The sequence below is a fragment of the Phyllostomus discolor genome, chromosome 2, assembly GCF_004126475.2.
Source record: "Phyllostomus discolor isolate MPI-MPIP mPhyDis1 chromosome 2, mPhyDis1.pri.v3, whole genome shotgun sequence".
NCBI classification, from domain to species: domain Eukaryota; kingdom Metazoa; phylum Chordata; class Mammalia; order Chiroptera; family Phyllostomidae; genus Phyllostomus; species Phyllostomus discolor.
The window spans coordinates 180,532,062-180,559,785 of record NC_040904.2 but is presented as its reverse complement, the minus strand read 5'-3'; the positions used below and the strand labels follow the sequence as shown (position 1 = coordinate 180,559,785).

The following is a 27,724-nucleotide window of genomic DNA, read 5'->3' as shown; positions in this document are numbered from 1 at the left end:
TATACTGCCGCCTTCTTCACTGGAAGCTGAAAATTGAAGTTGGCAGTTGTAATCAGACTAGAGGATTACAATTTATCTGGGCTGTTGCTCGGTGCTACTAGTTTCATTTGTAACTTGTCTCAGCTAGGCAATTAAAAGTAAGCCTTCGTTGTAAGACTTTATGTATAACTGTTTCAAGCCTCACAAGTTCTGAAACTTGGAAGACAAATTTACAGGAGCATCCTATTATTTTGTTTAACCATTCTGACTCACATCTAACTCAAGGTTTTGAGGAAAAGGCTAGGGATATTCTATCCTTAACTAAATGATAGCCTAGCAGTGTGGTCAGCAAATACAGCTTGTATCTAGTTATAAATTTATAATAGAAATAATGGTCTCCATCAACTATTATATGTATTATGGTAGTGAGTCAAGAATTTTGTTTGAAGTTCTCAGGTAGCTATAAGTTCAAAGCTAATAGCTAATTCTGTGATAGATAAAATACTATCCATAATCATTGTTTTACAATGATTGTTTTAAACAAAACAATCATTTTGTTTAAAATAAAAGACAATGTAAATGGCCCACCCATTTGTTTGCCTATAGGAAGTAATTAATAAAACAAGTAGTTCACATTTGGTTACCCCCTCCTCCATCCCCAACTAAGAAAATGCCTTATTAATATGGTTACGTAATAATTCTGATACTCATTTTTCATCTTTAAAAGTGGAAACTATAATTATAAAGTGGTTCTAAGGAATAACAGTAAGATATGTAAAGCACCTGGCATGCTTTGTTACAGAATAAATAGTCAGCAGTTAGTAGCTACATTATTTATAACAACAAATAATTCCAGGCAGTCAATTAGCTTCCTGAAAATGTTTAGTATATTTACATAGAAAAACCACATATGGTTTTTGTTTTTGTTACTTAGGTTGTTCTCAGTCAGACCCACATCAAGTGGCTACCTCGTGTAACACCAGCTTTGATTACACTGTCCCCCTAGATATTTTAGTAGCGGAATGTCCCCAAAGCTGAAAATGACCCTGTGTCGGCCTTTCTGCACCTCTCGTGAGCCTGAGGGCTGCTTCCGCGGCTCTAGGTAGAACGCTGGATGCGTGGTTTGGATTCTTCCTAATCTGCTGCATTTGTTTCATGGGCCATGTTTTTCTCACTAATCCAGAAAGAAGGTAGAAGGAAAACACTGATGTTCATAAAATAGGTAAAAATATATTTTATAACCTCAAAGGTATATTTGTGTGGACTAGACTGTTTGCGAGAAGACCTGGTAACAATTAGTGTATAATTCTAAGGAAACAGAGCAGGGAGTTAAATGTTCTTTCAATTTGCTGAGACAGAACAACCTAGGAGTAGACTTGATCTATTCTAGCATCTTGGTAACATCATTTATTTTTTAATATAGTTTTCGTAATGTTAAAATGACCATACCAATGTAGTATATAAATACTCCAAAGTGAGGGGATCATCTCTTAGTGGTTTCACTGATATTTGCACTAAGTGCTACTGAGAAGCATGAATCAGAATAATCAGTGTTATTGATTAGTTCTGTGACATTGGGCAGGGACAAATTCTGCCGTGAACATCTTTATCTTGCTGCACACTGTAGGTGATTTTAAAATACCTTAAATGTAGACTGAGTCCCAGCTGCATAACAATCCCCCTAGGCGCCATTGTTGGGTTGGGATTAAGGAAGGAAGACTGGTTAGGGGCTCCATATAAAGGATTAAAAGAGCTTTTAAAAACAAATCCATGTGACAGAGTTCACAATTAGCCCAGCATCTCTATAAACAGTTATTTCAAAAGCAAATACCTCAATGGGGAAAATGCCTTTGCCAGTTGGATTGCAGAATTTAAAAAGAAAGAGCCTATGCCTTTGTTAGAAAATAAACAATTTAGCTTCTGGAAATGACTTCACAGCTTGGAGCCTAGCAATGCCTATTTTGGATTAAATTGTCTGTTAATTAAACTGAAATGATTTAAACATTCATCACCTTGCCTTGCACCTCTCAGAAAACAAAAACAAAACCAAAACAACAACAAAAAGCCATGGGATTTGGAGTGAGGACAACAGACACCGCCCCCTCCCACCCCTCCGCCCCCACCCCTCCCCACCAAGCAGCCAGCCTGTTTAAAGTGCACAGGATTTATGAAGCCAAGGGACGCGCGCTGGCTTCCCACGGGCGACTGACAAACCCTGCTCGTGGGCCCAGCAGGCGCTGTGTCCTAGCGCGTTGGCAGTTGGCGACCCCCCTCGACTCCCCCTCTACTGCGAGTTCCCTGTGGCCTTTGGAGGCTCCGCGAGTCGGCTCCAAACATTTTCCATATTTGTTCAGCCTCCGTAATTCGAATACCAGGGCAGGCTCAGCCCGCCCAGCGCCGAGCTCTGGGCCCAGCGCGCAGTACAGGCTCCCACCCACGCAGCCGCCATGGGCAAGGACAAACAGCCCCGCGGCCAGCGGAGGCAGGGGGGGCCGCCGGCCACGGACGCTACCGGGCCCGACGACATGGGGCCGAAGAAGGGCAAGGGGGCCCCCAAGGAGTGCGGGGAGGAGGAGGCCCGGACTTGCTGCGGTTGCCGGTTCCCGCTGCTGCTCGCCCTGCTGCAGCTGGCCTTGGGCATCGCTGTGACCGTGGTGGGCTTTCTCATGGCGAGCATCAGCTCCTCCCTGCTAGTCAGAGACACTCCATTTTGGGCTGGGATCATTGTAAGCATCAAGTCTGTTTTGCCTAAGTGCGTTTGCCGAACAGGAATGCAAAGCCGCATGGTCGAGTCACGACTAACCCAGATGCATGCTCCCTTCCCCAGCTCCACTCTAACTCGCGCTCTGCTTGGTGACTGACGCCCGCACAGTCGGTTTGCCCCGGGGCCAGGCCCGGCGCCTGAGGACTCGCGCCCCCTCTCCTGCTTGTGGCTCCAAACGCCTGCAATGGGTCTGACTCGGAAGCGCTCCGGAGCTGGGGAGGCGAGTCAAGGGCTGCTTATTTTGGTCAAATTGACCAGCTCCAAAACAATAAATTCACTTTGGCTTTTTTCTTATCCTAGTCGCTGGACCCCACCCCTGTCCCTATATAAGTAGCAAACAGTGAAGTAGGTTCATCTTAGTGAAAAGTAGGTTAGGAAAATCCTGTACTTGGAGTTACCTTATTGGGTAGTAGTAATTTTATTGTTCATACTTGAGGCTCATTAGTAAGTTTTACAAAATAATGGTCTAAAGCTAGAAGCGCGAATACAGAAAGAACAACCTTAATCTGCTGGAGTCTAAAGAAGGATAAACCCAGAGCTCTGGCAGCGGCAGAAGTTTACTTGGGATTCTGCTAATGGATGTACTGTTCTAAGCAGAACACTGCTCAGCTGTTGTGAGTGAGTGTTGAGACACACAGCATACTTGGCTTAATTAAATGGATTCTTTAATGTAAAATGGGTGCCATTTGTTGAGCACCTACTGTGTGCCTGTCCTGCTAAAGGCATTATATATATATATTTTTTTCTAATCCCTGCATCACCCTATAGGATAGTTTTGACTGCAGGTCCCAGGTGAGAGGACCGAACACAGACTGACTGACCCAGGGTCATGAGTTGGCAGAGTTGGCAAGTCAGCCAAGTTGGTTTCTTTTTGCACGAAAATACATCTGCATTTTCCTCATTGAGTCAGTCACGTGGTAGCCAGATTTGATTTGTAATTTTAATATATATTGCTGTAGGGTCTAATTTATTTAAAAAAAACTCTTGCATAATAAGGGCCTGGAATTATGAGAAATGTCCTACATTGATTAATATGGCATTTGTGTACAGAATGTAATTTTAATATTATGCTTTATTATAACGCCTTGTGGTTTACTAAAATCTCATTGATCCACGAAACAACACTTTGAGGTGGAAACTATTTTTCCTCTTGAGACATGAGGAAACAGATTAAGAAAAGTTAAATGACATTCTCAAGGCCCAGAGATTAAAAGTAGCAGAGTCAGGCGAGACCAGAATCACACTTCTGGCTCCTAGTCTCATATTGCAGCATCGCTGCTATTACTGACCGCAGGCACTAAACTCATACAGCAGCCCTCAAAATAAGTTTGTGTCATGGCAGATGTTAAAAACACCTGATAAATATGCATTGAGGTAGGTATTTTCTAATTAAGATTATTTGAACTCGCACATTCTTGCAGGGTAATTTAAACCTTTTAATTTGTGTACTAAGAATTCCCACAAAATTATCATGATTGGAGTTTTCTAAATCAAGTGATTTTAAAAATAGCTTTTCACCAAGATATAGTGGGTATTTTAGTCATCCCAATGACTGTCAAGATCCTAGAGGGGAAAAAAAGTCTGTTCTTTAAGACTAGTCTCATTAAAAGAAAAAAGGAACAAAACTCCTTCATTCAGTAGTTTTGAATACCATTTGTGAATGTATTTTCCATCTTTTTAAAATTTCAAAAGCCCAGTACCGAAAAAAGCAAATTAGACGGGAAAACATTTTTTTCTTAATGTTGAAGGCAAAACCATACAAATCATGCAACTCTAAAATTTCAGGAGCTCCTATTAGGAGCATCACATGGACGCTCTGGGGGTGTGCTACAAAGATATAATCTATAGCTAGGTCTCTCTTCTTTCCAGTTTTCTGGTTCATAATGTAGGATCTACCTGAAATTGGTTTATAATGATATCTGTACTGGTATTTATAATTTTAAGTTTCCTTTAGAAAACTTAGAGTATATCTGTAGAGCACAGAAGCTCATGGAAATGCCCCGAGATGAGTGAGCACAGTGTCTGAGGAGCCAGCCAAGGACAAACTCTCACCCAGCTGGGCCAGAGCTGTAGGGAACGGGCGCTGCCTCCCATGGACACCATGCTCATTGTCCTCATCTCGCTGTCTGTGGTTATTCCCAGGGCTCTTTTCCAAGCTTTCAGGGAAAGCTTTTTGTGGGAAAACACAAGGAGGCAGGATGGCGATGGGCAGACAGGTAAAGCCTGCACCTGTTGTCGAGCCCTAGCCCGGCCATTGTTCTCTGAGTAACTTTGGGCAAGTTATTTAACCTCTCTAGGTTTCCATTTCGTCATTGATGAAATGAGAATGATAATAATAATAATCCTGCCTCTTAGGGTTGTCCTGAAGATTCAATAAATTAAGACATGTTCTAATACTTAGAATAGTGCTGGCTAACAGTAAGTATCCAATGAGGCAGCTCTTTTTATTAGCAATTAGTGAAGCAGTCATTGGTGATGGTGGCACTCTTCAAATTAGAAGACGCTCTATTTTATCTCTAGTCTTGCAGAACAGTCATTTTGGACTTGCTACATTTCCCAGAGCAGTTTGAACCGTGAAGGGGATATCAATTTGGCCATCTCACTTTCTTTGTTGTCACCTAGTTACTCTGAGCAATCGTAGTAGTATTCAGTCAGTCCTGTGCTTTCTGAGTTTCTCTGGAGGTTTATAAAAATTGACTTGGAGGAAAGTGGCCCCTTTGGGGTCATTTTCCCTAGGAATATGGGGGTGATTTGGGTCTACTGTATCCCCCAGGGAATACTGGAACACTTGCCCTGTTTCAGAGACCTGCTAGACCAAAGCATACTGGTCAATCGCTAGGGCTGAGGCAAAGTCAAACCACTTCCAAAATTTGGTCTGAATTCAAGCAGCGTCTTCAGACTGATACACTCATGCCATGGACATGCTTGCATGCTTAACTCATGTTACTTACTCATTCTGCGAGGGTGACTATCCCAGTACCCTGGGATTCAGGCATTGCCATCCCCACAATTGAACCTTTGTCAGTGGACAAATCCATTGGGGTGACTTCTTGTTGACCAATATTTGGTTGCATTGATGAATATTCAGTGCACTTCTGGTGATAGATTGAAGAAGCCCTTGGTGATCTATGATCAGAGCGCCATGTCCAGTGAAACTTTAAGGAAACAAGTAGGTTATTTCTTGCCCATCCATAAATATGACTTCCTCATATCAGAGAAATGACTGAAGTCTTTTTACTTCAGTTACAAAAAGGTTCCTATAAAAGAAAAAAGTTGAATGGAGCCACTATGGAGACTAAGTAACCTGTCAAAGTGATGTTCTTCTATCTAAATTTTTTATAAATGGGTTAAGGGTTGTAAATCATACCACAAGGACAGTACAAAGTGAAACAGGGTCTTTGAGGATGACCTTGGCTAGGGGCAGGGGCTCCTAAGTAGTAGAAGTTTGCTACCAAGTTATTCTACCAATGGCTTGAATAGTTGGGTCGAATAGGCATTTAAGGTTGCTCATCATTCTGGAATTCTTACTGATGAAAAATAAGTATGGATTGAAGGAATTCAAGAATTTTGGGGCCTTTACTCACTTCTTGCTTAAATTAATACAATTTTGGTTTTGGTGAAACATAACTTATTTGAACTTTGGCTTAGTTTTCTTCATCCACTAACATTTATTGGGAGTGTCCACTGCGCTGGGCATTGGTCTAAAAATAGTGAATTACATACCGGGGGAGATGTCCAGAGATCCTGATGGACCTGTGCCCTTACCGTATCTGACAGTAATGAAGAGTTCCTATTAGAAAACTTAACCTACACAAATATTTTTAAAGCCTCTTTACCTTTCAAAGCATTTCACTTACAGTGATTTATTTCCTTTGGCATCTCTACTCTGAAGTCAATTTAAGAGCAAACTCTTGCCTCTCATCCCCAGTGGGAATGCTTAGTATTTGTTAGTCTCTTGGCCTTGATGGGTAATATTTCCATGGAAAATGGGGATTTCTTTGCCTTATTGTGGTTTTTAGCTTTCTTCATTCTCTTTCCATTGCTTCCATACCCCACCCAACTGGAATAAAAATCCTGATATATATGCCACATTAATCACATTAGGAAGTTTAAAGAAAGGGCTTAAAAGGAAGGGGAGAATATTTCCTTTCCTTAATGTAATTCATAAAAACTCATTGTATAAATCTGTCATGATTAAGAGTCCTGTCAAGAATTTGAGTAACAGCTTTCATATGTTAACTTACCCTAAGGAATTAAAAATGCAGGTTTATTCAGATTTCTAAAGTCTATTTCTAATTTGACTAAATGGAAAGGAAAATTGGATGGTTATTTACTTTAAAACAGAACACGCCTGAAGTTCACAATTAGATGTATGACATATTGCACGTATCAGTTTTCGACATAGGTGTATTGACATTTGAGAAATTTAATCTGGAATTATATTTTAGGAATACACCATGTAGCAATACATTATATTTTATATTGGGGCTTTAATATGCTTCAAAATCTAATGTTGCACCTGTAGTACCTCTGGGAAATAATTTTTATTATATCAACTGTCACAGAATCGTTAGGAGCTGAAGGGTGATAATTACATGCCCTAACTCAATTTATTATAATAAATAATGGTAGGAAAATTATACATGAAGTAATCCTAGTAAGTATATATGGAATGTAATTTGATTAATTGGTCAAAATTTAAAAGTATATGAAAATAAAAGGGAATATTAAAAATTTTGGTGATATATTTTCTGAAAGAATTTTAGGAATGCAGAATAAAGAATAAGAAAGGTTAAGACTGAACAAAATCATTTGATGCTCAGAATATTAGGATAAATACATTTTGACCTTACCCCTAGTCTCTTACTAAGCCAGATACACAAAGGCCATGAGAGTGCTTCTATAAGATGGAGCTTATCCCTGGATCTTCTTTCTCATTTTAAAATAAGGAGGTGAAGGAGCAGGTCCCAGTATTTTCAATCCAGTACAGTGGCTATATTCAACTCAGAAAGCCAGTCTTTGGAAACTTTTGAGATGTCAATGATCATTTGATTGTATTTTATATCATAGAAACATTAGTGTATAGAATGTGGGGTAACCCAATAAAAATAGAGAAATTCGTTCTCTGTAAGTGTATTACATGCCCATGGGGCTACTCTGTATCTCCTGACACACAATAGGTACTCCAAAAGTGTGGGATTGAGCTCTATTTATTTTATATTTGTCATCATCAGAGTTTCTGTTTGCACTGCTGAAAAGCAGTTTTAAACTATGGTTTGCAGACAAATTTAAGTTTATTGATAAGATTTAAAAGGTAATATAAGGTAATTATACAAAGGTAACCATAAGGTAACATAAGAAATATTCTGGGTTCTTGGATTCCAGAAATATTCAGAATATATTGAAGTAGCATTATGGAGATGTTTATTTCATGTTATGACGTGCTTGCAGGGTTTTTTAAAAAAAAGAGGAAAAAGAGATCATTTGACTTATTTTACGTTCCCCTAATTAGAATAAATTAGGACAAATTAGGATTGATGTCACTGAATGCTGGATGTCTTCCATCAGCAAAGAAAGCAATGGCATAGGTTTTCCTAATATTCGATCTAACACTTTCATAGATTGCCAATATGATGTCCACTTGGAATTTCTCCCAAGGAAATGGATGCTTTGTAGACTTTCTTGCCTTCAGCCTTGTCTGTGACATTTCTATGAAGGGTTTTCTTTACCTGGGTCCACTTGCCTGCGTTGTTCCCTGAAAGGTCAGCATCAGCATTAAAGGGCACACACAAGGGTATGTGAGCTTCAGTTGCATATTTCTATGTTGCTGTAGGACAGGAACGGAATCTTGTCATTAAACTTTAATTAGATATCATTTCACTGCAAAATACCATTCATTTTTAAGGCCCCAATCCTGGCCAACTAGAGAAATGCTGGTCCAAAGAGCCCATCAAATCTGTAGCTGGATGGGACCTCATGATGTTGTATTTTAACCCTGTAGTTTTTACTTCCTGTGGCTATTCAAGTCCAGTTTTATTGGAATAAGTTCATAAGTTGAAGGTGAACTATTTTTTAAAGAAGAATATTGGCAATCATACTTAAATTATAAACCATATAAAAGTCTTTTTCTGAGGCCCATCTTTCAAATGGTTTGGATGCCACCTCAGATCTCAGTATATCGATACAAAACTTGGCAGGAGTAACTCTCAGATGCCCAAGCAAAGCCGCTCACTTGATCACCCTGGTTAATTCTGAAGTTCATACATGTATACCTACACACATGGCAGTGCCCAAAATACACTTTTCTTTCTGTCTTGGTCTGCTCCAGCATGGTCAGGCTCTGGCGAGGGCTGTCCCCTGGCTTTCAGGGGCCTGTATTCCTACTGTGCATGCACGTGGCTTTTCCTCAGTGCGTGTGGTAGGAGAAAGGGAGGGATCTTTCTCTTCTTCCAAGGCCACCAGTCCTGTTGGATTGGAACCTGATCTGTATGACCTCATTCAACTTCAGTTACTTCTTAAAAGCCCACCTCTGAATTCAGCCACTCTGGGGGTTAGGGCTTAAACACATGCATGTGGGGAAACACAGTTCAGTTCATAGCACACTCAGTGAGGGATATAAAGTCATACAACCACTTCAGTGATTCCTAAGCTCATCTGTCTGCTGAGTCATGAAGGCGCTTTGGTTTTCACGGAACAGCTAGATGTCTGAATGTTTCTGATGAGAATTCCCAGCCAGTAGACTGACACGCGACGGTGCAAGGAGCTGGCTGGCTCTGTGCCCATGCCAGTGGTGAAACATGCGGAGGAGGTTGTTTCACTGTGTTTATAGATTGCTCCTTTCATCAAATTTCTGTAAAAATAAAACAGTGGATTCAGCAAGTGAAAACGATTCTAAGGGTAGCTTTGGCATTTTATTTGCTGCATTAGCTCTTTAAAGTTTAGGAACCACCGTTTAGTAAATCTCTGCCTTCCTTTTACTGCCCCAGGGGTGACTTGCTGTCAGGTTCTAGCGAGACGACACCTTGACTGCTGAGGCAAGGAAATGAGGGTGTTTGGCTGAGTGGTGCTGTTGGGGGAAGCTCAGATCAGCTTCCCATCCTCTGAGGGCAGATGGTTGGTGTTTTTAGAACTCAAGGGAGGTCACCTCTCAGGTCTTTATAATATGTAGCCACTGTTTTCCTTTTTGATGATGAGTCTGAAAAGTAGAGTCAGACTCTCAGTTTTGTGGAATGGGTCAGAATAAAACCCTGGGGTGTTCCCACCTTGGGCCTCTTGAGGTAACATCCTCTAGCAGGAGCCTGCATCTCCTTGGTAGGTCTCCCCTTTTACAGGCCTTCAAGGGCTTCTGGTAGGATCCTGTGTGTCCTGCTTACACATCCCAAACTGGGTTTTGCTTTACTCTATCAAGTGCTCCACAAACCCAAACCATCCCAGAGAAGATGGCCTAGAGCAGTCCAATCTGCCTCTTTTAACTGCTGGTCCAACTCCAGCTCCCGAACGAGTAGCAAACAAAAGCATAGCCGGCATTCCAGAGGCACCTTATGATGTCTCCAGTCTGACTTTGGAACATATTAACAGTTGATGCTCTTTGATCTAATAATGTTACTAGAGCAACATCCCCTGCCTAACACGGTCCTGAACGTACTTCAGTGATGTGTTTTCTACGCACTGGCAAAATCCCAGTATGCAAGTGGACATTAGAAAGCACAGGGTCTATTCATAAGTAAGCATTCTCAGATTCTGCCAAAGAAGTCCGGTTGAGGCCTGTTTCTGTTGTTGCAGAAATAAGCAACTCCCCACCCCTGGCTGGGAGGGCCCTGGGGCTGGAAGAGGCTGCAAGAACGCTGGAGAGAGTGCTGTTTTAGTGGCGTCCCACTCAGCTGTTGTTTGGAAAGTGTTTGATTCAGCATGCATCGTAATGAGCCATGAAAACCTATTTGAGGTAGGTTATTATCAAGGCCTCTCTCAGGTGGAAGATAGTGACAGGTGACCAGAAGAGAGGAAGAATTGCAAGTGTGTTAACACAAGACCCCAACTAGAGAGAGAATTGTAGCTTTATTACTAGGGGAGGGAGAAAAAAAAAGAACAAGACAAAACAACTTTCTAGCTCCTTCTCAAGTATCAGGTGTGGCACACATATCAGGCTTTTAGGCTCAGGCTGGGCTTTATCTCACTTTGAGCTGTGCCAGGAGAGCAATGAAGGAGGCCTTTTCCAAGATAAGGGGAACAGCTTTTCAGTCTTGATCACTGTTGTCGGATGGTGGAGGGTGCTGCTCAATTAGGGAGCACACAGGCTGCCTCTCCCCATCTCCGTGAAAGGGCAGAGCAGTCAAGGCAACAGAAGGGCAGACTCGGGCTCCGTAAGGTGAACACGTTATGACCTAGGAAAGCTCCTGTCTCCGTGACTACAGACAGCTCCAACACAGAGTGCGACCACCCTTTAAGTTTACACGTTACTTGTTCAATAAATTTATCTCTCTCGTGCTTTCAGCTAGTCAGATTCTGAACCAGAAGGATCAGACTCACATGGGTTGGCTTCATCTCATAATCTTTCTGTGATTCGGACACCTATTAAAGGGTTTCGATCAGAATTAAGAGCTTTGAGAGCAAATAATTTTAAAAAATGAGCATAGGATGACCGTAACTGTTGTGTTATAGAACCCTCGATAAATAATTCTCATTCAGTCGCCAAATCTAGTGCGTCACAAATTTTTCCACCTCGAGACCTCCCTGAAGCCTCGCTCCCTTTCTCCCTGTCCTCACACACACACATCACAAAAAGCTCAGTGTCTAGTAACCCATGTTGCCATGGAAGGGAAGAGGAGAAATGCTGGGGAGGCAGCAGCCTGCCTGGGGACACTGACCTCCTCATGTTGAAAAGAACAAAACACTTTTCAAAGGAGAAATAATATTATATATTCCTTAACGTTCCATTACATCCTGGGTTTTTGTTTTGTTTTGGTAAAAAGTGCTCTCAATTAGAAAACCACTTGATAATGTTTTTTATAGGTCGAACAGGATGGTTCTGTCATTTGTAGTCCTGTTACAATGTTATATAATTGAGTTTATATTGATTTATTTTATAACTGCTATATACTGTAATATCTCATAAGTTTTTATTTATTGTACTATTTCAGATAAATGAACCAGGGGTATTTAATGGAGAATTATCTCTGAAGCCCTTTCTAAAGAGGGACCTAATTTGAGAACCTACTTAATTGTGCCTGAGTAATAAAATCTTGCCTACAACTATATCCATGGAATAGACTAAATTCACATTTACATGATTCCTTTCCCTTCTGAGGACTTGAAAAATCCCAGTGAAACAAATAAACTATAGGTTGTTTATTTTTTCCACAAGTATGGAGCAATTATACCCCTCCCATTGATTTATGATAAATTCTGGAACACAATCTTTGTTTCTCTTACCTTTTTTGAAAATGGATTATTTTGCAAAGTAGGTATTTGTAGAACTTACTGACTATTAGTTTCTGATAAGTCACCACAAGAGTGAGTTAAGGTGGCTGATAGGAAACAGAACAGAACCCTATAAGAGAAAGAGTACTTACAAGTAAGACAGAAACTCTTCACATCTCACCCAGCTTCCCTTTGTCTTTCCCCATGCCACTCCGGCCCCCAGGAGCTCAGCATCTGGGTGAAGACACACACCTACAACTAACTACAGTACAATTTCAAAAACCAAGGGCTAAAGTGGTGCCTGCGAGAAAACAGCACCGTGAGGGTGTAATTAATCCTGTCGGAAGAGGACCAGGAAGGAGAGGGCGGGGCTGGAACTGTAGGAGGCTCCAGCTTTGGAATAAAACAAATGTGGATGGACCCCTGGGTCTATCCATTTGTAGCCATTTCAAAAAAATTTGGGTTATGATTTTTATTTTCATTTTTATGAGGGGTTGAATAAGTGTGGGCCATTCTATGATTATTTTTAATTATGAAAATTTCTAAGTCTCTTGTAGCCTATATAGAGAATAATGAAACAACCTCCTACTTATATACAGGTCTGTCAAGTTTTTTTTTTTTTTTAGATTTTATTTATTTATTTTTAGAGAGGGAAGAGAGGGAGAAAGAGAGAGGAACATCAATGTGCGGTTGCTGGGGGCCGTGGCCTGCAACCCAGGCATGTGCCCTGACTGGGAATCGAGCCTGTGATGCTTTGGTTCACAGCCCGAGCTCAATCCACTGAGCTATGCCAGCCAGGGCTTGGTCTGTCAAGTTTTAATATTTTGTCATAAATGTCTTTTTAAAGAAAGAAAATACAATACATTGAAGTTGCCTGTTTCCTCTCTCAATCATATTCTCCTACCCCATCCCCCTTCTTTCTCTGGAGGTATCTGCTGTCCTGAATTTCGTATTCATCAAGCCTGTGCATATTTCCTTGCTTTTGAATCGGTATATATCCACAACCAATAGCTAGTATAGTTTTACATGTTTTAAACTGTATATAAATGGTAGCATGATATTTTTACATATTGTTTTTTGTGTGTTTTTATTTTATTTATTTATTCTTAGAGGGGAAGGGAGGGAGAAAGAGAAGGAGAGAAACATTGATGTGAGAGAAACATCAGTTGTTTGCCTCTTGCATGTGCCCTGATTGGAAGCAAATCGTCAGGCAACCTTTTGCTTTGCAGGATGACACCCAATCAACCAAGCTATGCCAGTCAGGGCTTTGCTCATTGTTTTTGAGATTTATTTATAATAGTACATGGATACCATTTATTCATTTTTGCTGCCTACAAAATACTGTATTCCATTATAGGAATACACAATAATTATTCATTCTCCTGTTGGTGAAAATTTAGGCTGTTTTCAAAGAAAATTCTTTTTGCAGTTATAAACAGTTTGGCAATGGACATTCTATTCCATGGCTCCCCGTGCAGATATTTCAGCTTCTTTAGGGCATATTCCTAGGACTTTCAGGTCACTAGATATTGACCGATCGGTACCACAGACCCAGAGACGTATTAACCTGCACTCCCACTGACAGTGGGTCAGAGTTCCCACTGATGGCACAGACTTGCCAACATTTGCAATGTCAGACAATTTTAATCTTTGCTCATTTGTGTGCAATGATATCTTGTTTTAATGTACATATTCTGCTTACTGCTCAGGTTGAACATATTTTTAATATTTGTTGCTGATTTTATTCTGTTTTCTATCATTTATTTAGTCAACAAATATTTTCTAGGGGTCATTTATCTCTTACTGACTTGCTATCTTTGCTACCTAACTTCCATGGTGTTAGGTGCTACAAATATGTTTTCCTAGTTGGCACCATGTCTTTTACTTTATGTTTATGGTGACTTTGTGTGAAAGATTTAATTTTACTGTACCATTTATATTGATCAATCTTTTTATGATATATGCTTTGAAATATTTTAAAGAAATCTCTTCCTATCCCAAGATCATAAAAATATTTTTATATCATTTTCTAAAATTGTTGAAGGTTTGCTTTTTTATTTATAATTTTAATCTAAGGGGTCTAATTTTTGCATGTGGTGTGAAGTAGTGTCCATATTTTGTTTTTTTTCTCTTAAGGATTATTAATTTTTCTAGTACCATATAATAAATAATTGATCCTTTTTATGCTGAACTGCTATGCCCATCTATCAAAGTTTCCATATTAGATTTGAGGATTGTGTTTGTGATTCTCTTCAACTTAATTGCTTTGTCTATGACTGTGCCAATATCACATTGTCTAAATTAAACCAGCACTATGACCTGGTTGGTGTGGCTCAGTTGGTTGGAACATCCTCCTGTAACCAAGGGGATGCGGCTTGATACTCCATCATGGATATGTCTGGGGTGTGGTCCAACCAAAGATTCTTGGTCAAGGTGCAGTACTGGGGGCCGTACACGTGTTCTGGTGGCAGCCAATCAAAGTCTCTCTCTCATATCAATGTTTCTTTCTCTCCCTTCCTATCTCCCTTCCTCTCTATCCAAAAGCAATGAAAACCATGTCCATGGGGGAGGATAAAAAAAAAACAAACACAGCACTGTAATGTATCTTCTATAACAGTGATAGCATAAGCAACCCACCTTCTCTCCTCTCCACCTCCCTTATTCTTCAAAATTGTCTCTGTAAGTCTTAAGCATATGTATTTTAGAATTGGCTTTTAAGATCCAAGAAGAATACCTTTGGTATTTTTTAATGTATTTTATTGATTATGCTATTGCAGTTGTCCCACTCCCCCCTTTATTCCCCTCCACTCTGCATACCCACTCCCACCCACATTCCCCCACTTTAGTTCATGTCCATGGGTCATACATATAAGTTCTTTGGCTTCTCCATTTCCTATACTATTCTTACCCTCCCCCTGTCTATTTTCTACCTACCATTTATGCTACTTATTCTCTGTACCTTTTCCCCCTCTCTCCTCCTCCCACTCCTCTATTGCTAATCCTCCATGTGATCTCCAGTTCTGTGGTTCTGTTCCTGTTCTAGTTGTTTGCTTGGTTTGCTTTTGTTTTCGTTTTAGGTGTGGTTGTTAATAACTGTGAGTTTGCTGTCGTTTTACTGTTCATATTTTTATTTTCTCTTTTTAGATAAATCCCTTTAACACTTCATATAATAAGGGCTTGGTGATGATGAACTCCTTTAACTTGACCTTATCTGAGAAGCACTTTATCTGCCCTTCCATTCTAAATGAAAGTTTTGCTGGGTAGAGTAATCTTGGATATAGGTCCTTGCCTTTCATGACTTGGAATCCTTCTTTCCAGCCCCTTCTCACATGTAAGGTCTCTTTTGAGAAATCAGCTGGCAGTCTTATGGGAACTCCTTTGTAGGTAACTGTATTCTCTTGCTGCTTCTAAGATTCTCTCCTTATTTTTCATCTTGGGTAATGCAATTACAATGTGCCTTGGTGTGTTCCTCCTTGGGTCCAACTTCTTTGGGACTCTCTGAGCTTCCTGGACTTCCTGGAAGTCTATTTCCTTGGCCAGACAGGGGAAGTTCTCCTTTATTATTTGTTCAAGTAGGTTTTCAACTTGTTGCTCTTCCTCTTCTCCTTCTAGTACCCCTATAATTCAGATGTTGGAACATTTAAAGATATCCTGGAGTTTCCTAATCCTCTCCTCATTTTTTTGAATTCTTGTTTCTTCATTCTTTTCTGGTTGAATGTTTCTTTCTTCCTTCTGGTCCACACCATTGATTAGAGTCCCAGTTTTCTTCCCATCACTATTGGTTCCCTGTACATTTTCCTTTATTTCACTTAGTGTAGCTTTCATTTTTTCATCTAATTTGCGACCAAATTCAACCAATCCTGTGAGCATCCTGATTACCAGTGTTTTGAACTGTGCATCTGATGGGCTGGCTACCTCTGTCGCTTAGTTGTATTTTTTCTGGAGCTTTGATTTGTTCTTTTATTTGGGCCTTGTTTTTCTGTCTTGGTGCACCTGTTACATAGTGAGGAGTGGAGCCTTAGGTGTTCATCAGGGTGGGGCACCCCAGTCACTAGGTTGTGACACTGTATGCGGGGCAGGGGCCCAAGAGGGAACAATGGTGCTTTGCTCTGCTCTCTGCCAGATTTCAGTCAATTCCCCCACTTCCCACAAGCAAAGTGGGCCCTCTGGTGCTGGTTCCTGGGTGGGTGGATTTGTGCATGTTTTAGGACCCTGTGGGTTGCTCCAACAAACTCTCCTGTGAGGCTGGCAGTTTCTCTTGCTGCCTCAACCCCCACAGGTGTTTTCAGTCAGAGGTTTGAGGCTTTGTTTTCCTGTTCTGGGGCCCTGGGTTGAGCAGTCAGTCCCACTCCCCTGTTCTTCCTGGTTTATCTGCATGTGAATGTAGGACCACCCACTCTAACAGCCGGCCTCCTTGCCAGTTCGCCCGCTGCTGCCTTGCCCGCCCCACTACACAATCCGATGCCTCCCTGGTCTGTCAGCTGCTGCCCTGCCCTGAGCCCTCTCTGCCCCTCTTACTGGTCTGGATGAACGTGTCTACCTTTACTCATTAAACAATTTATTTGATATTCTACAATGTTCTACATTTTAGCTACAATGTGTCTAAATATGGAGTTTCTTTTTATTTATTTTACTGGGGACTTATGTTTCCTGAATCTAAGATTTTTGTGTCTTTCATGAATTCTGAAAAACTTTTAGGATTTTGAAAAATTTATATGTATTTTTTCAAACATCACCTGTTTCTTCTTTTTAGTCTCTTTGGAATTGCTCTGAGATGTATGTTTAGACTTACTTATGTCATTGTCTCTTTTGTTAACCTCTTTATTATGCTTTATATCTCCATTTCTCTGTGCGGTATTTTGGATTAGTTTTCCAGATTTATCTTCTAGTTCACTATTTCCATTTTCAGTTGAGTTTAATCTGCCTATACATGTCTATTGAGTTTTTAACTCCAATGATTTTATTTTTCATTTCTAGAACTTATATTTTGTGTTTTTTTTAACATATCCCTGGTGTTTTAAAGTGCCCTATTTTCTATCATGTTTTCAACTCCTTCTTTCATGACTGTATTTTGAGTATACTTTTTTATAGGGTCCATTTATTGGTTCTATTATTTGAAATTCACATGGCATTAATTCTGAAAGACAGAGAACACACACACATGTGGTTATACGTTGGCCTTCATTAATGAGTTGCTTCTTCATCTGTCTCTATAATTGGTTTGTGAATTGAGTTTCCAAGAGGCTTTATCTGTGATAATTCTGTGTAGCTACTAGATAGAATAACCCTTCTAGACCATTTGTCTAGCCAGGTGTCCCACGGTATCATGAGCCGAGACCACTCTCTTGTTTCCTTAACCTGTTTATTACAGAAAATTTCAAGCTATGCAGAAGTTGATAATATAATTAACCCCATGTTCTCATCACTCAGCTTCAATAAGTATTAACTTATGATCAATCTCACTTCACTTGTATGCTCCTATGCTCCATCCATACCCATACATCACACAATGGACTATTTTGAAGTAAATACCAGATATTATATCATTTCACCCATAATTATTTCACTATGTAAGTCAAAAAATGAGGACTAAAAATAATCAAATCCCAATTACACTTAACAAGTTAACAGTTTCTTAATAGGATCAATCAGTGTTCAAATATCCATGATTAAGTCATGAATATTTCTTCATAATGTGTCAAAATCAGGACCCCAGTAAGATCTATAAACTGTAATTGGTTCATATATTTCTTATGTATTCTTCACACAAAGATTTACCCCTTCTCTATCTTTTCTGTTCTCTCTCTTGCACTCCCTCTCTCTCTCTCTTCTACAACTTATTTGTTTCAAAAAAAAACAAAACAGTGTTTCTTCCCCAGGATTGTTTTCATGTTACTTTCCACTTTCTCATTTGAAGTGTTCCAGGACTACTCAAATGGTAGAAAACTCTCAAAATCTTCACCCCACCATCAGCTGAGACAGAACCATTTTCTTGATAATGGTCAGTGCCAGTGGGTTATTTTGTGGTCATGTAAGGGTGCAGCCTTTTGAAGGGCCTACCTTTATGCCTTGGTCTTCATTCCATCTTTCCACCTCTAGAAGCTCAGAACATTTAAAATTGTGTTATCAAAAGAAGGGTTTCACATCATAATATTGGTCCTTAATATTATGCATAAATAAAATTTCATGAGCTTTAAAAAGTCTTTGAATCAACTTACAAGTTTCTTAACCTCTCTGAGTCACAATTTTCTATAGAATGGGGTAATTTTTTTTACTTACTGCATTTAGGGAATAAATGAGGTAATGCATAGAAAGTGGTAATGCACAAAAGGCAGCCTTCCTAGGTAGAGGGAATCCTTGAGCAGGGTTTGAAGAATAAATGTCACTGGATTCAAAATGATTGGAGGCAGAGTACCAGGAGTGAGGGATCAAGAACTAAAAGACATTTTAGGTCAAAGCACAATTCATGTCTTATGACTATCCAGCTCAGTTTTCATCCACAACCAACTTAATTACTTCGCAATTTTGTTGTTTGTGCTTATTGTCTTTTGAGGGTGTAATTGCAATAATTCCCAGCAGTTCCCATAAAACATGAAACTTAACATGGATATACAAATCTGTTATAGTATTAAAATAAGACCAAACCAAAGGAATTCTACTTGACTGTCTCTATGATAAATCATACACCAGGATAGTTGTCAGATTTTTTCTCAGTTTTCTGTGAATTGAAGAAACAGTTGTGAGATTCACTAATGTAAAATGTGAGCTATTTGCAATGATTTTCAAGCAAAGGTTTGGAACTTACAAATTGTAGCAGTTCTGTGCTGCTACATCTCTTGCAGATGTCCTCGGCTTCCTGGCTTTACTTTGGCAGGAACATCAAGGAAGGCACACACTCTATTCACAGGATTTGGGGGATTCGCACTTCCTTAATCTGGCTGCCGGTCACAAGTTCCAACTTCATTTTATCCATTCCATCAAGATAGTTTTCTCCTATCTTATAAAGCAACATGTGAGATACAAGTGAACATCTGCGATGCAGAACGTGTGCTGAGAAACAGTGCAGTCACAGGACAAGCACATTTTCCTTCCCACTCTTTCCGTGCTTGTTCAACAGCTCTTGCTAAACTACAGGGCAATGCAAATTACAGTGCAACACTGGTTAAGAAAATTGAAGATGCATATAATACATAAAAAGATATAATATATAATATGTATATACAAATCAAAGCTGTATGCATATATACCAGATCAAAAATATTTGACAAACATTACTTTGTTGCTGACATGTATATGTAGTTAGGCCCACGATGGTTGCTTCTGTACTGAACATGTGTAGGCTTTTTTCTTGTCATTATCCCTAAACAACACAGTATTGTATTGTATTATGTAAATGTAACAGCTATTTACATAGTGTTTGCATTGGGTTCAGTATAGCAAGCAATCTAGAGATGATTTAAATCATACAGGAGGATGTGTGTAGGTTATGTGTAAGTACTATGCTGTTTTATATCCGGGACTTGGGCATCTACAGATCTGGGTATCTGTGAGGGTCCTAGAACTAATCCCCCACAGACATGAGGGAAGTCTGTATATTTCTGGTGATGGGACAGTTTTAAATCACGATAAAATCCACCACTTTGAATTAGAAAGGATGTATGGTACCCTACAAGGGATTCCAGCCTCGTGAGTAAGTGCTCCTTGCCTTCTTTACCAACCAAGCAGAGCTCTCACCACAACAGAGCAGGTCCATCTGCTCTCGCTGCCAGCCATTGCATGAAAAATAATGTCCTTAAGAATTGCCTCATAAATTCTTAGAACTTTCATTTTCACCATTTATTTTCCACAGAGATCTGGATTTAGCAAAGGTCTAAGTAACAGTAGGCTTGCTTTTGTTTTTCAATTCAACTCATATGATATAAATAATTTATTTTGAATTAAATCTGAATGTCTTTGCAAACTCATGTCTGCATACATTCCCATACATTTACAGTAATTCAGGTGTGGAAATTGTCAGGGATCAACTCCTCAGGCAAAAGGACAATTATAACAATAAAAGGGAAAAAGTGAGTAGATATTATAGATGGATATTATAAACTTAGATGTGGTTGAACAAGTGTTTTTTCCCTTTAGACACTGAAAAGAAACAATTTTCTGGGATAGAATTCTAGAAAAGGTAATCTAGAATTACCTTTTCACTGACATGTTCTCACCTGGATCTCTACTAGCTTTGAAAAACATCTCTGAGGTCGTCTTTGCAAAGTAAATATGACAAAGTATGTCTCCAGCCCCCACAGAGAGATGTGGACGTGCACAGATGGGGTGTGTGTCCAAACTCTCCCCGGGCCAGGTGGAACTCAGTCCTTAGATGAAGAAAGCATTTCTGCCCCAGAGCTCCCTACAGACAATTTCTACTCTAAAGAAAAAGAGTAAAACTGTAAAGCTCTAGGCAAATTGAATGTCTTCCTGATATATGCTTGGCTTCCTTGATAAACCAAGCAAAACAATTCTAAGCAAAAGTTGCTAACTATAAAAAGTGGTTGCTAGTTATAGTTTTGTTTGTAGTGGAAAATAAGCTACTACTTTAAGCTTGGTTTAATAAAAACCAAGAAAAAATTTAAATTATAATTAGCATCCTGGGTTCTAATGCCTGTACATTAATGTTTGTAAAGTTTAGAGACAGACAGTTGGTCTCCTTCCTCAGTGTGATGGTCAACTCTGACATAGATTCTTTGGTTCATTTTGAATCTTTGTATTTACATGGCTATTACTTTTGGAATTTCCCATTAATATCTGTGTACTTGGTTTGGCTGAAACAATTATGCTTTTAATGGAAAAGTAATATTAATTTTGGATCTGTTATGGACAGAAAACATTTTTAGCTGAACAGCATTTTTTTCCAGAAATTGAATGCTTGTCTTTGTAAAACCACAATAGTGTAATCAGAGTGACATATACAGCGTGGCATGTTTACCAAGATTGGCATTTCCTGGGTAGTAGATAATAAGTAGGCTTGTATCAGAAAGAAAAAGGAGCAGAAAAAGAAGTTTGTAACTCTTAAGTGTTTGCAAACTATTTATGTCAACATTGTTGGAAAGATTCCTAAAAGGTGGTCCTTGCTATGAAAGCAAAAGTAGCCCAAGCAATGAAATGAAAGAGTTCATTTATTCTTCTGACAAATATGTATTGACTGCCTCACATGTGCTGGATGCTTCCCTGAGCCTTTCCACGTGCTGTCTTATGTAATCCTCACAGCGATGTATGAAGTAGGCATTCTTGTTATCATCCCACTGATGAGGAAGCTGAGTCCCAGAGAGGTTAACTTGTCCAAGGCCAACAGCTAAAAGTGGTGGAGATGGCTTTTGAACCCAGTTCTGTCAGAGTCAGAGCTAAGATACATTGCCTCAGTCTCTGCATATAAGTATGTGGCCCATTTTGCTGTAAAACTTTATATAGTTACCCTCTCTTGCCAATTCTCCAGGGCAGGTAGAGCTGAGATAACTTAGAGTGGAAGAGTTGTTGAAATAACAGAACCAGCAAGGTTCTCATAAGAAACAAGTATGACTCCACCATCTTTTTTATTTAAGGTGTTGTGGGACATTACCAATTCATTTTACTAGGGGGAACAAATCATTTTAAGGACTTAATTGTTTGCATTTCCCTGATTACTGTATATCATCTTGGGGGGAAGAGAGGCTATGCTGATACAGGCCATGTTCTCCATAGCTCTTCCCAACAACTGACATGCATCTACCCATTTTTTTGTAGTCTGCCTCTCCCCTCTAAAGCACTGGCCCTGTGAAGGTAGCGATCTTTGTCTTTTTTGTTCACTGCAGTATCACCAGAGCCTCAGAGAGGAGCTGGCACATTGTGGTAGGCACGCAATGAATATTTGTTAAGTGATCAGAATGAGATTATTCCTAAGATGTGATAGAGGCCTACCTTTACATATATTGTTTATTTCAGCTCAAATTTCAGAGTAAGTTATACTAGCACAATTTGAGGTCATAGAGATGGAAAAAATAATGTCAACTATAATTCCAGGCACATTATTTATGATTCCTAAATTATAAGTGAAGTATTATTTTCTCCATTTTATATATGATGGGACCGAGTCTCAAAGACTGTGGCACCTTCCTCAGCTTAGACAGGTGTGTGAACCTCAAACACTGTTTTTTACACTCTGTCCCAGAAGTGGTGCTTCGAGACACTGAGCACAGGAGAGGAGCAGATGATGGAATAGTCTCCAAATCTCTGTCCTTCCCACTTCACTGACAGTGCTGTCAAAATTCCACCAGGGAGACGGCCAGGCCATGTAATGGTTAAGAGACAGGCTCTGTGCTTTGACAGGTACAGCTATCAGCCCTGTATTTCCTATGTGTTCTTGGGCATAAAAATCTTTCTGAGCTTTAGTTTCCTCACCTATAATGTAGAGCTAATAATAACAATTACCCCATAGGATTTATATGATGATCAAATAGGATACACTACAGAGAGTGCTTAGTTTAATGCCTGCCATGTACAGCAGTCCCCCTTGTCTGTGGTTCCAGTTTCCATGGTTTCAGTTACCCATGGGCAATGCCAGTCTGCAAATATTAAATGTGAACTTCCAAAAATAAACAATTCATAAGTTTTAAATTGGGTGCAGTTCTGAGTAGAATGATGAAATCTCATGGCGTTCCACTCCATTCTGCCTGGGACATGAATCATCCCTTTGTCCAGCACGTCCACACTGTAGACACTCCCCACCCATTAGTCACTTAGTCGCTGTCTGGGTTATCAGATCGACTGTTGTGGTGTTGCAGTGCTTGTGTTCAAATGACCCTTATCTTACTTAATAATGGCCCCAAACACAAGAGTAGTGATGCTGACAACTCTGATACGCCAAAGAGAAGCTATAAAGGGTTTCCTTTAAAGTGAAAACATGTAAGTTTTTGACTTAGTAAGGAAAGAAAAAAATTGTATGCTAAGGCTGCTATGACTTATGGTAAGAAGAAATCTTCTATCCATAAAATTGTGAAGGAAAGAAATTCATGCTAGTTTGCTGAGAGAGAGACCACATTCACTACCTTTTATTATAGTATGTTATAATCATTCTATTATATTCTCAGTTATTGTTAATTTCTTATTGTGCCTAATTGAAAAGTAAATTTTATCACAGGCATGGATTTATAGGAAAAGACATGGGGTATATAGGGTTTTGTACTACCCATGGTTTCCAGCATCCACTGGGGGTCTTAGAAGCTATTCCTCGTGGAGAAGGGGGATGGCTGTAATCGCAACCTAATCTCATTTGGCACCAGATGCTTCTGTAAGAGAAGGGACTCAGAGGGGTAGAAAATGTGGTAGCGGTGCAGGGTGTGCTGGCGTATCTCTGATGAGTTTGTAAAAACCGATAGTGAGCATCTCTTCCCGGCTCTGTGCTCAGTGACTTGATGTTGGTAGCTTCATATCAGCCATGCTGCAAACACCAGCTCCTGCCCCTGCCTCTGGCTGGTAAACATTTCCCAGCACGCCACTGACCTGGTGGTCCAGTTTTGGAGGTGATTGCTTTGCTTTGGCTTGGGGTGGAGTGAGCAATGCCTGTCAACAGCAGCAGAGTGTCACATCACACAAACTGAGGATTGAGAGATGCTTCCCAAAGCACCAACCAAATACATGGAGGCCACAGGCTCCCCAATGAGGTCATGTTCAAATAGCAATGAAGACAAAAGGTTCCACCCAATTTTAAGGACTCCTACAATAACAAAGACTGAACTTTTTTGAGGGGGAAACTAACTCATCCATAGGAAACTCCATTAGTCAGTGTTTTAACCTAGACCCCTAACCATTCAGATAAACTCTACACCAGACATCAGCATTTAGAAGACTGTTTTTAGTTTAGGCTAGTGGTTCTCAAAGTGTAGCCTCAGGACCAGCAGCATCAGCATTACTCAAGAATTTGTTAGAAATGCAAATTCTAGGTCCCTAAAGTGGACCTAAAATTTGGATCAGAGATTCTGGGGATGGGGCCAGTTTTTTATCAAGCCTTTCAAGTGCTCCTCGACCAGTGGCCTAGACCTTGGCTCACCATAGGCAATGGCAATGACAATCCAGTAAAAATGCTTAGTTATGCTAAAATATTCTCTCTCATCCTTCTGAATTTTTGATCCAATAAACAGCCTTTAATATATCCTCATGAAATGTGCTTTTGTGCATTGTTTAAATCTCTGACACACTGTATGCTAATCAGCAATTCTCCTGAGTGAGACCGCATTCAGCTGACAGATTGCAATATACTGAAAGTTTGTTGAAAATTATTTCTAATAGTCTAGCTTAAATTCTATTAAACAGATGAAAATCCATAGGAATTCTCTTGAGAAACATCCAGAGAAACAGTTACAGCTCTGCTGTACCTCTTGTTGATCAATGGGTTGTACAAACATGAGAAGAGTTTATCTTGTCAAGATATTGACTGAATTAAAGCACTTTAAATACAAAGATGAAAGCTCATTAACTTACAGAAATAGAGTCACATATCAGGTACACAAACGACGGGGAGGTAGGAGGTGGAGGTAAAGAAAGAGAAACCTTGAAAGGCATTTGACAGCAGAAGGTTGTACCCCCCGGATAGCCTTGTCAAGCAGTTCCGTTGACAACAAAAAGGAGGAAGCAAATACATTGGAGGTTGTGTGAATGTCACAAGACCAGAATATAAATACGTATGACACCAAGAAAAGTAAATAACACAAAATATCACAAAATATTTAAGGGTGATATCTTCTAGCTTGGCCAAAATGAAAAAGAAAGAATAATATGTAGGTAAATCTCCCAGACACGGATAGAGTGTTCACCTTTTATTCATAATACCAACCCTCAAAAGACATCACTGTAGGTGCAATAGGCCAAATAACGAAAACAAACACAATGTGTGACAAGACTCGGGACTTGGACATCTAGAAATGGATTTATCATTCAGAGAACATTTCCAATCTGTTTAACTTTCTAACTCAAGAGAGAATGCAATCTTCACTCTGAGCAGGCAAAGAATACTTTAAACAGGATGTAGACCTTGAGATTTAGGTTTTCTCTTTACACTAAACAAATTGTAGAAATGTGCATCCAAAAATAGGTTAAAAATGATGGTGATTGTCATTTTCTCTTTTCTATTAAAAATCACATCAAGTTTTTCTTTGCAATGTAATTATGCCTCTGTACATGAACTAAATCTTAGCAAACTCTCAAAGGCTAGCAGCCCTTTCAGCACTAGTTTTCCTAATGTCACCTAGTTCCCATTTGGCTTCGGCCTCAGTGACACCACCTGTCTGCTCCAGGCCTGGTCCAACAAATGCCTTCTTGGAAACTTTACATAACTGCTTTTTTCCTGTTCCATGGGCCTCACCTCACCATACCTAATGGAAGCTCTGGCCCAGAACCCAGGCATGTTGTTCCAGATAGGCCTGGCAGGTGTCACGTCTCATTCCCATGAGCTCTCCTTCCCCTGCCTCGGAAGCAAGAACACCCCATCTTCCTGGTGCATCCAAGCCCTGCTAGCTCAGAAAACAAGACCCTTTAGTCTGGGTTGAGAAATCTTGTTCCCTTGCCATGGCCATAAGGACTTGATGTCTAAGTATTCAATAAATACTACTCTTCTGGAAGGTATTTAACCTCACCCCTCATAAATCCTCTGATAAAGAAGTATTGCTTTATCATGCAAAACTGTAGGTAAGAAAATGAAACACCCACTCCTATACCCTATTGAGCTGTAGAAGAAGGCTAAGAAATTGCAACATCTTGAATTAATTAGGCTTTATAGCAAATACTCTACACAAAGACCTAGAAGTGAAATTTTTAAAAATCCAAAAGGATGATCAGTTTTCCTAGTATTTAGACATGTCATGGTGTATAACCAAAAGTATAAGAAGTGTATTTGAGGTTCTTTCTGTTCAAAAGAGTCAAAGGTTCTCCATAATTGGGTAACTCCCTTGGCCCTCTTCTGTTTTTCACTAGACTCTCTGGATGATGGTGCAGCGTTTCTGATCATTTCAATTGCTTTACATATGCTGATGACGAACAAATGCTTCTTTCTCTCCAGCACAGACCTCTTTCCTGAGTTCTAGGCCCGTGTGGCTGAGCTTTGAGTCCACGTGGGCAGCATCCTTTTGCACTTCCATTCTGCTCCCCCTCTTGCATCGCATGTCTTATTAATTGTCAACACCATCCACTTGGGAGCTCAAGTCAAGTAGCTAGCACCTTCCTGACCCTTTCCTGTCCTCCAGCCCTCACGTCTAGTCAGTCCCTAGAGCCTGTGTACTTCACTTCCTTCCTGTCACTGAAGCACACCCACCTTACTGCTACTTGAGCCCCTGCGCTCATCATTTCTCAATAGATAAGCAGCCTCCTAGCTAGTCTTCCCTTCCCAATCTGTTCTTCACAGCCAGAGGGACCATTTGAAAAGGCAAAGTTGATCACACCCTTCCCCCTGCTTCAAATGAAAAGAAAGTCCTCTGTGCTCTGCTTGCTGTCCATCTCTGCGAGCACATCTTTTGCCTACTCTTCTTTCATCCTCTGAACTGGAGCTGCAGAAGTTTGTTTTCAATGTTTGTTCTGTGTTTCCTCCATGCTTTTGTATCTGTTACTACTCACTCAACTCAACTCTTCCTCACCTCCTTCTCCCAGCTAATTTCTTCTCATTCTTCAGAACCCATCTTCCTCTGGGAAGTCGCCCAAGTTATCCCATGGTTAATCAGTCCTTCTGTGTATTACAACAGACAGAATCCTAGGACCACATAGTATTGAAACTTCAATCTCCTCTCTTTCCCCACTGGCCAAGAGCTTCTCAAAGGCTCAGACTGTCTTTTCACTTCTCAGTTCCCAGAGTCATGCACAGGGCCTGGCTATTGAATGTACTCAAAAAAAAGTTCAGTCTATTGACTAAGTGAAATCCTCTACAATGAGGTCACATGCTCCTGTATGACTTCTTCCTGGAAACCAGCCTAGGTTACAGCTACAAAGAAGTAGATTCTACTGAAGTGGGAAATTTTGTTCAAGCAAGGCACAGAGTCAGATTTCTAAGATGCTAGTCAGGGAGGCCTGATTATGGAATGTATCTCTCATAAATACAAAGAAAAAAAGTCTTGGCAATTGCCAACTTTGGTGCAGCAGCCTCGAGGGGCAAAGACAGTTATGTGGGAGAGAGCCTGACCTTGTGCACCTGCAGACGGACACTAATGGGAAGCACAGGCACGTGCTCAGGGCTTTAACAATCTCCATAGAAACAGCTTTAGATTCCCTGATTTGGTTGACTGCCAATAAACAAAAAGAAGATCTTTTTTCCATTGTTTCTGTTCTGTGAATTCTTAATGTGAGAATACATACCAGGCCCTTACACCTGAACTAGTCCTGAATTAGATATTTTTTGAAAATGAATTTTGAAAAAGTACTTCATCCCTGATTTGGAAACATCAGCCATGTTGTGGGCTACACAAGCAAGTTCAGAATCTTTATTTCCAAATCTTCCAGTGCTCTGCTAAAACCCTGCCTCCTTGGGTCCTATCTGCTTTGCTTTCTACCCGAACTTCTCCA

At 40.1% G+C, this 27,724-nt stretch overlaps 1 protein-coding gene across 2 annotated transcripts in view; it reads left to right on the top strand.

The window, feature by feature from the left end:
• The first annotated feature begins 2,202 nt into the window (after window positions 1-2,202).
• SSPN (sarcospan) overlaps window positions 2,203-27,724 on the top strand; it is a 36,024-nt gene continuing 10,502 nt past the window's right edge. The window contains exon 1 of one of the 2 annotated variants that reach the window (XM_028532843.2): window positions 2,203-2,705. In XM_028532843.2, coding sequence (XP_028388644.1) covers window positions 2,427-2,705 — 279 coding nt within the window. In that variant the 5' untranslated portion in view covers window positions 2,203-2,426. Of the gene's footprint in view, window positions 2,706-10,367; window positions 10,686-27,724 lie in introns of those variants that run through there. The other variant, XM_036019240.1, reaches the window with a different exon arrangement.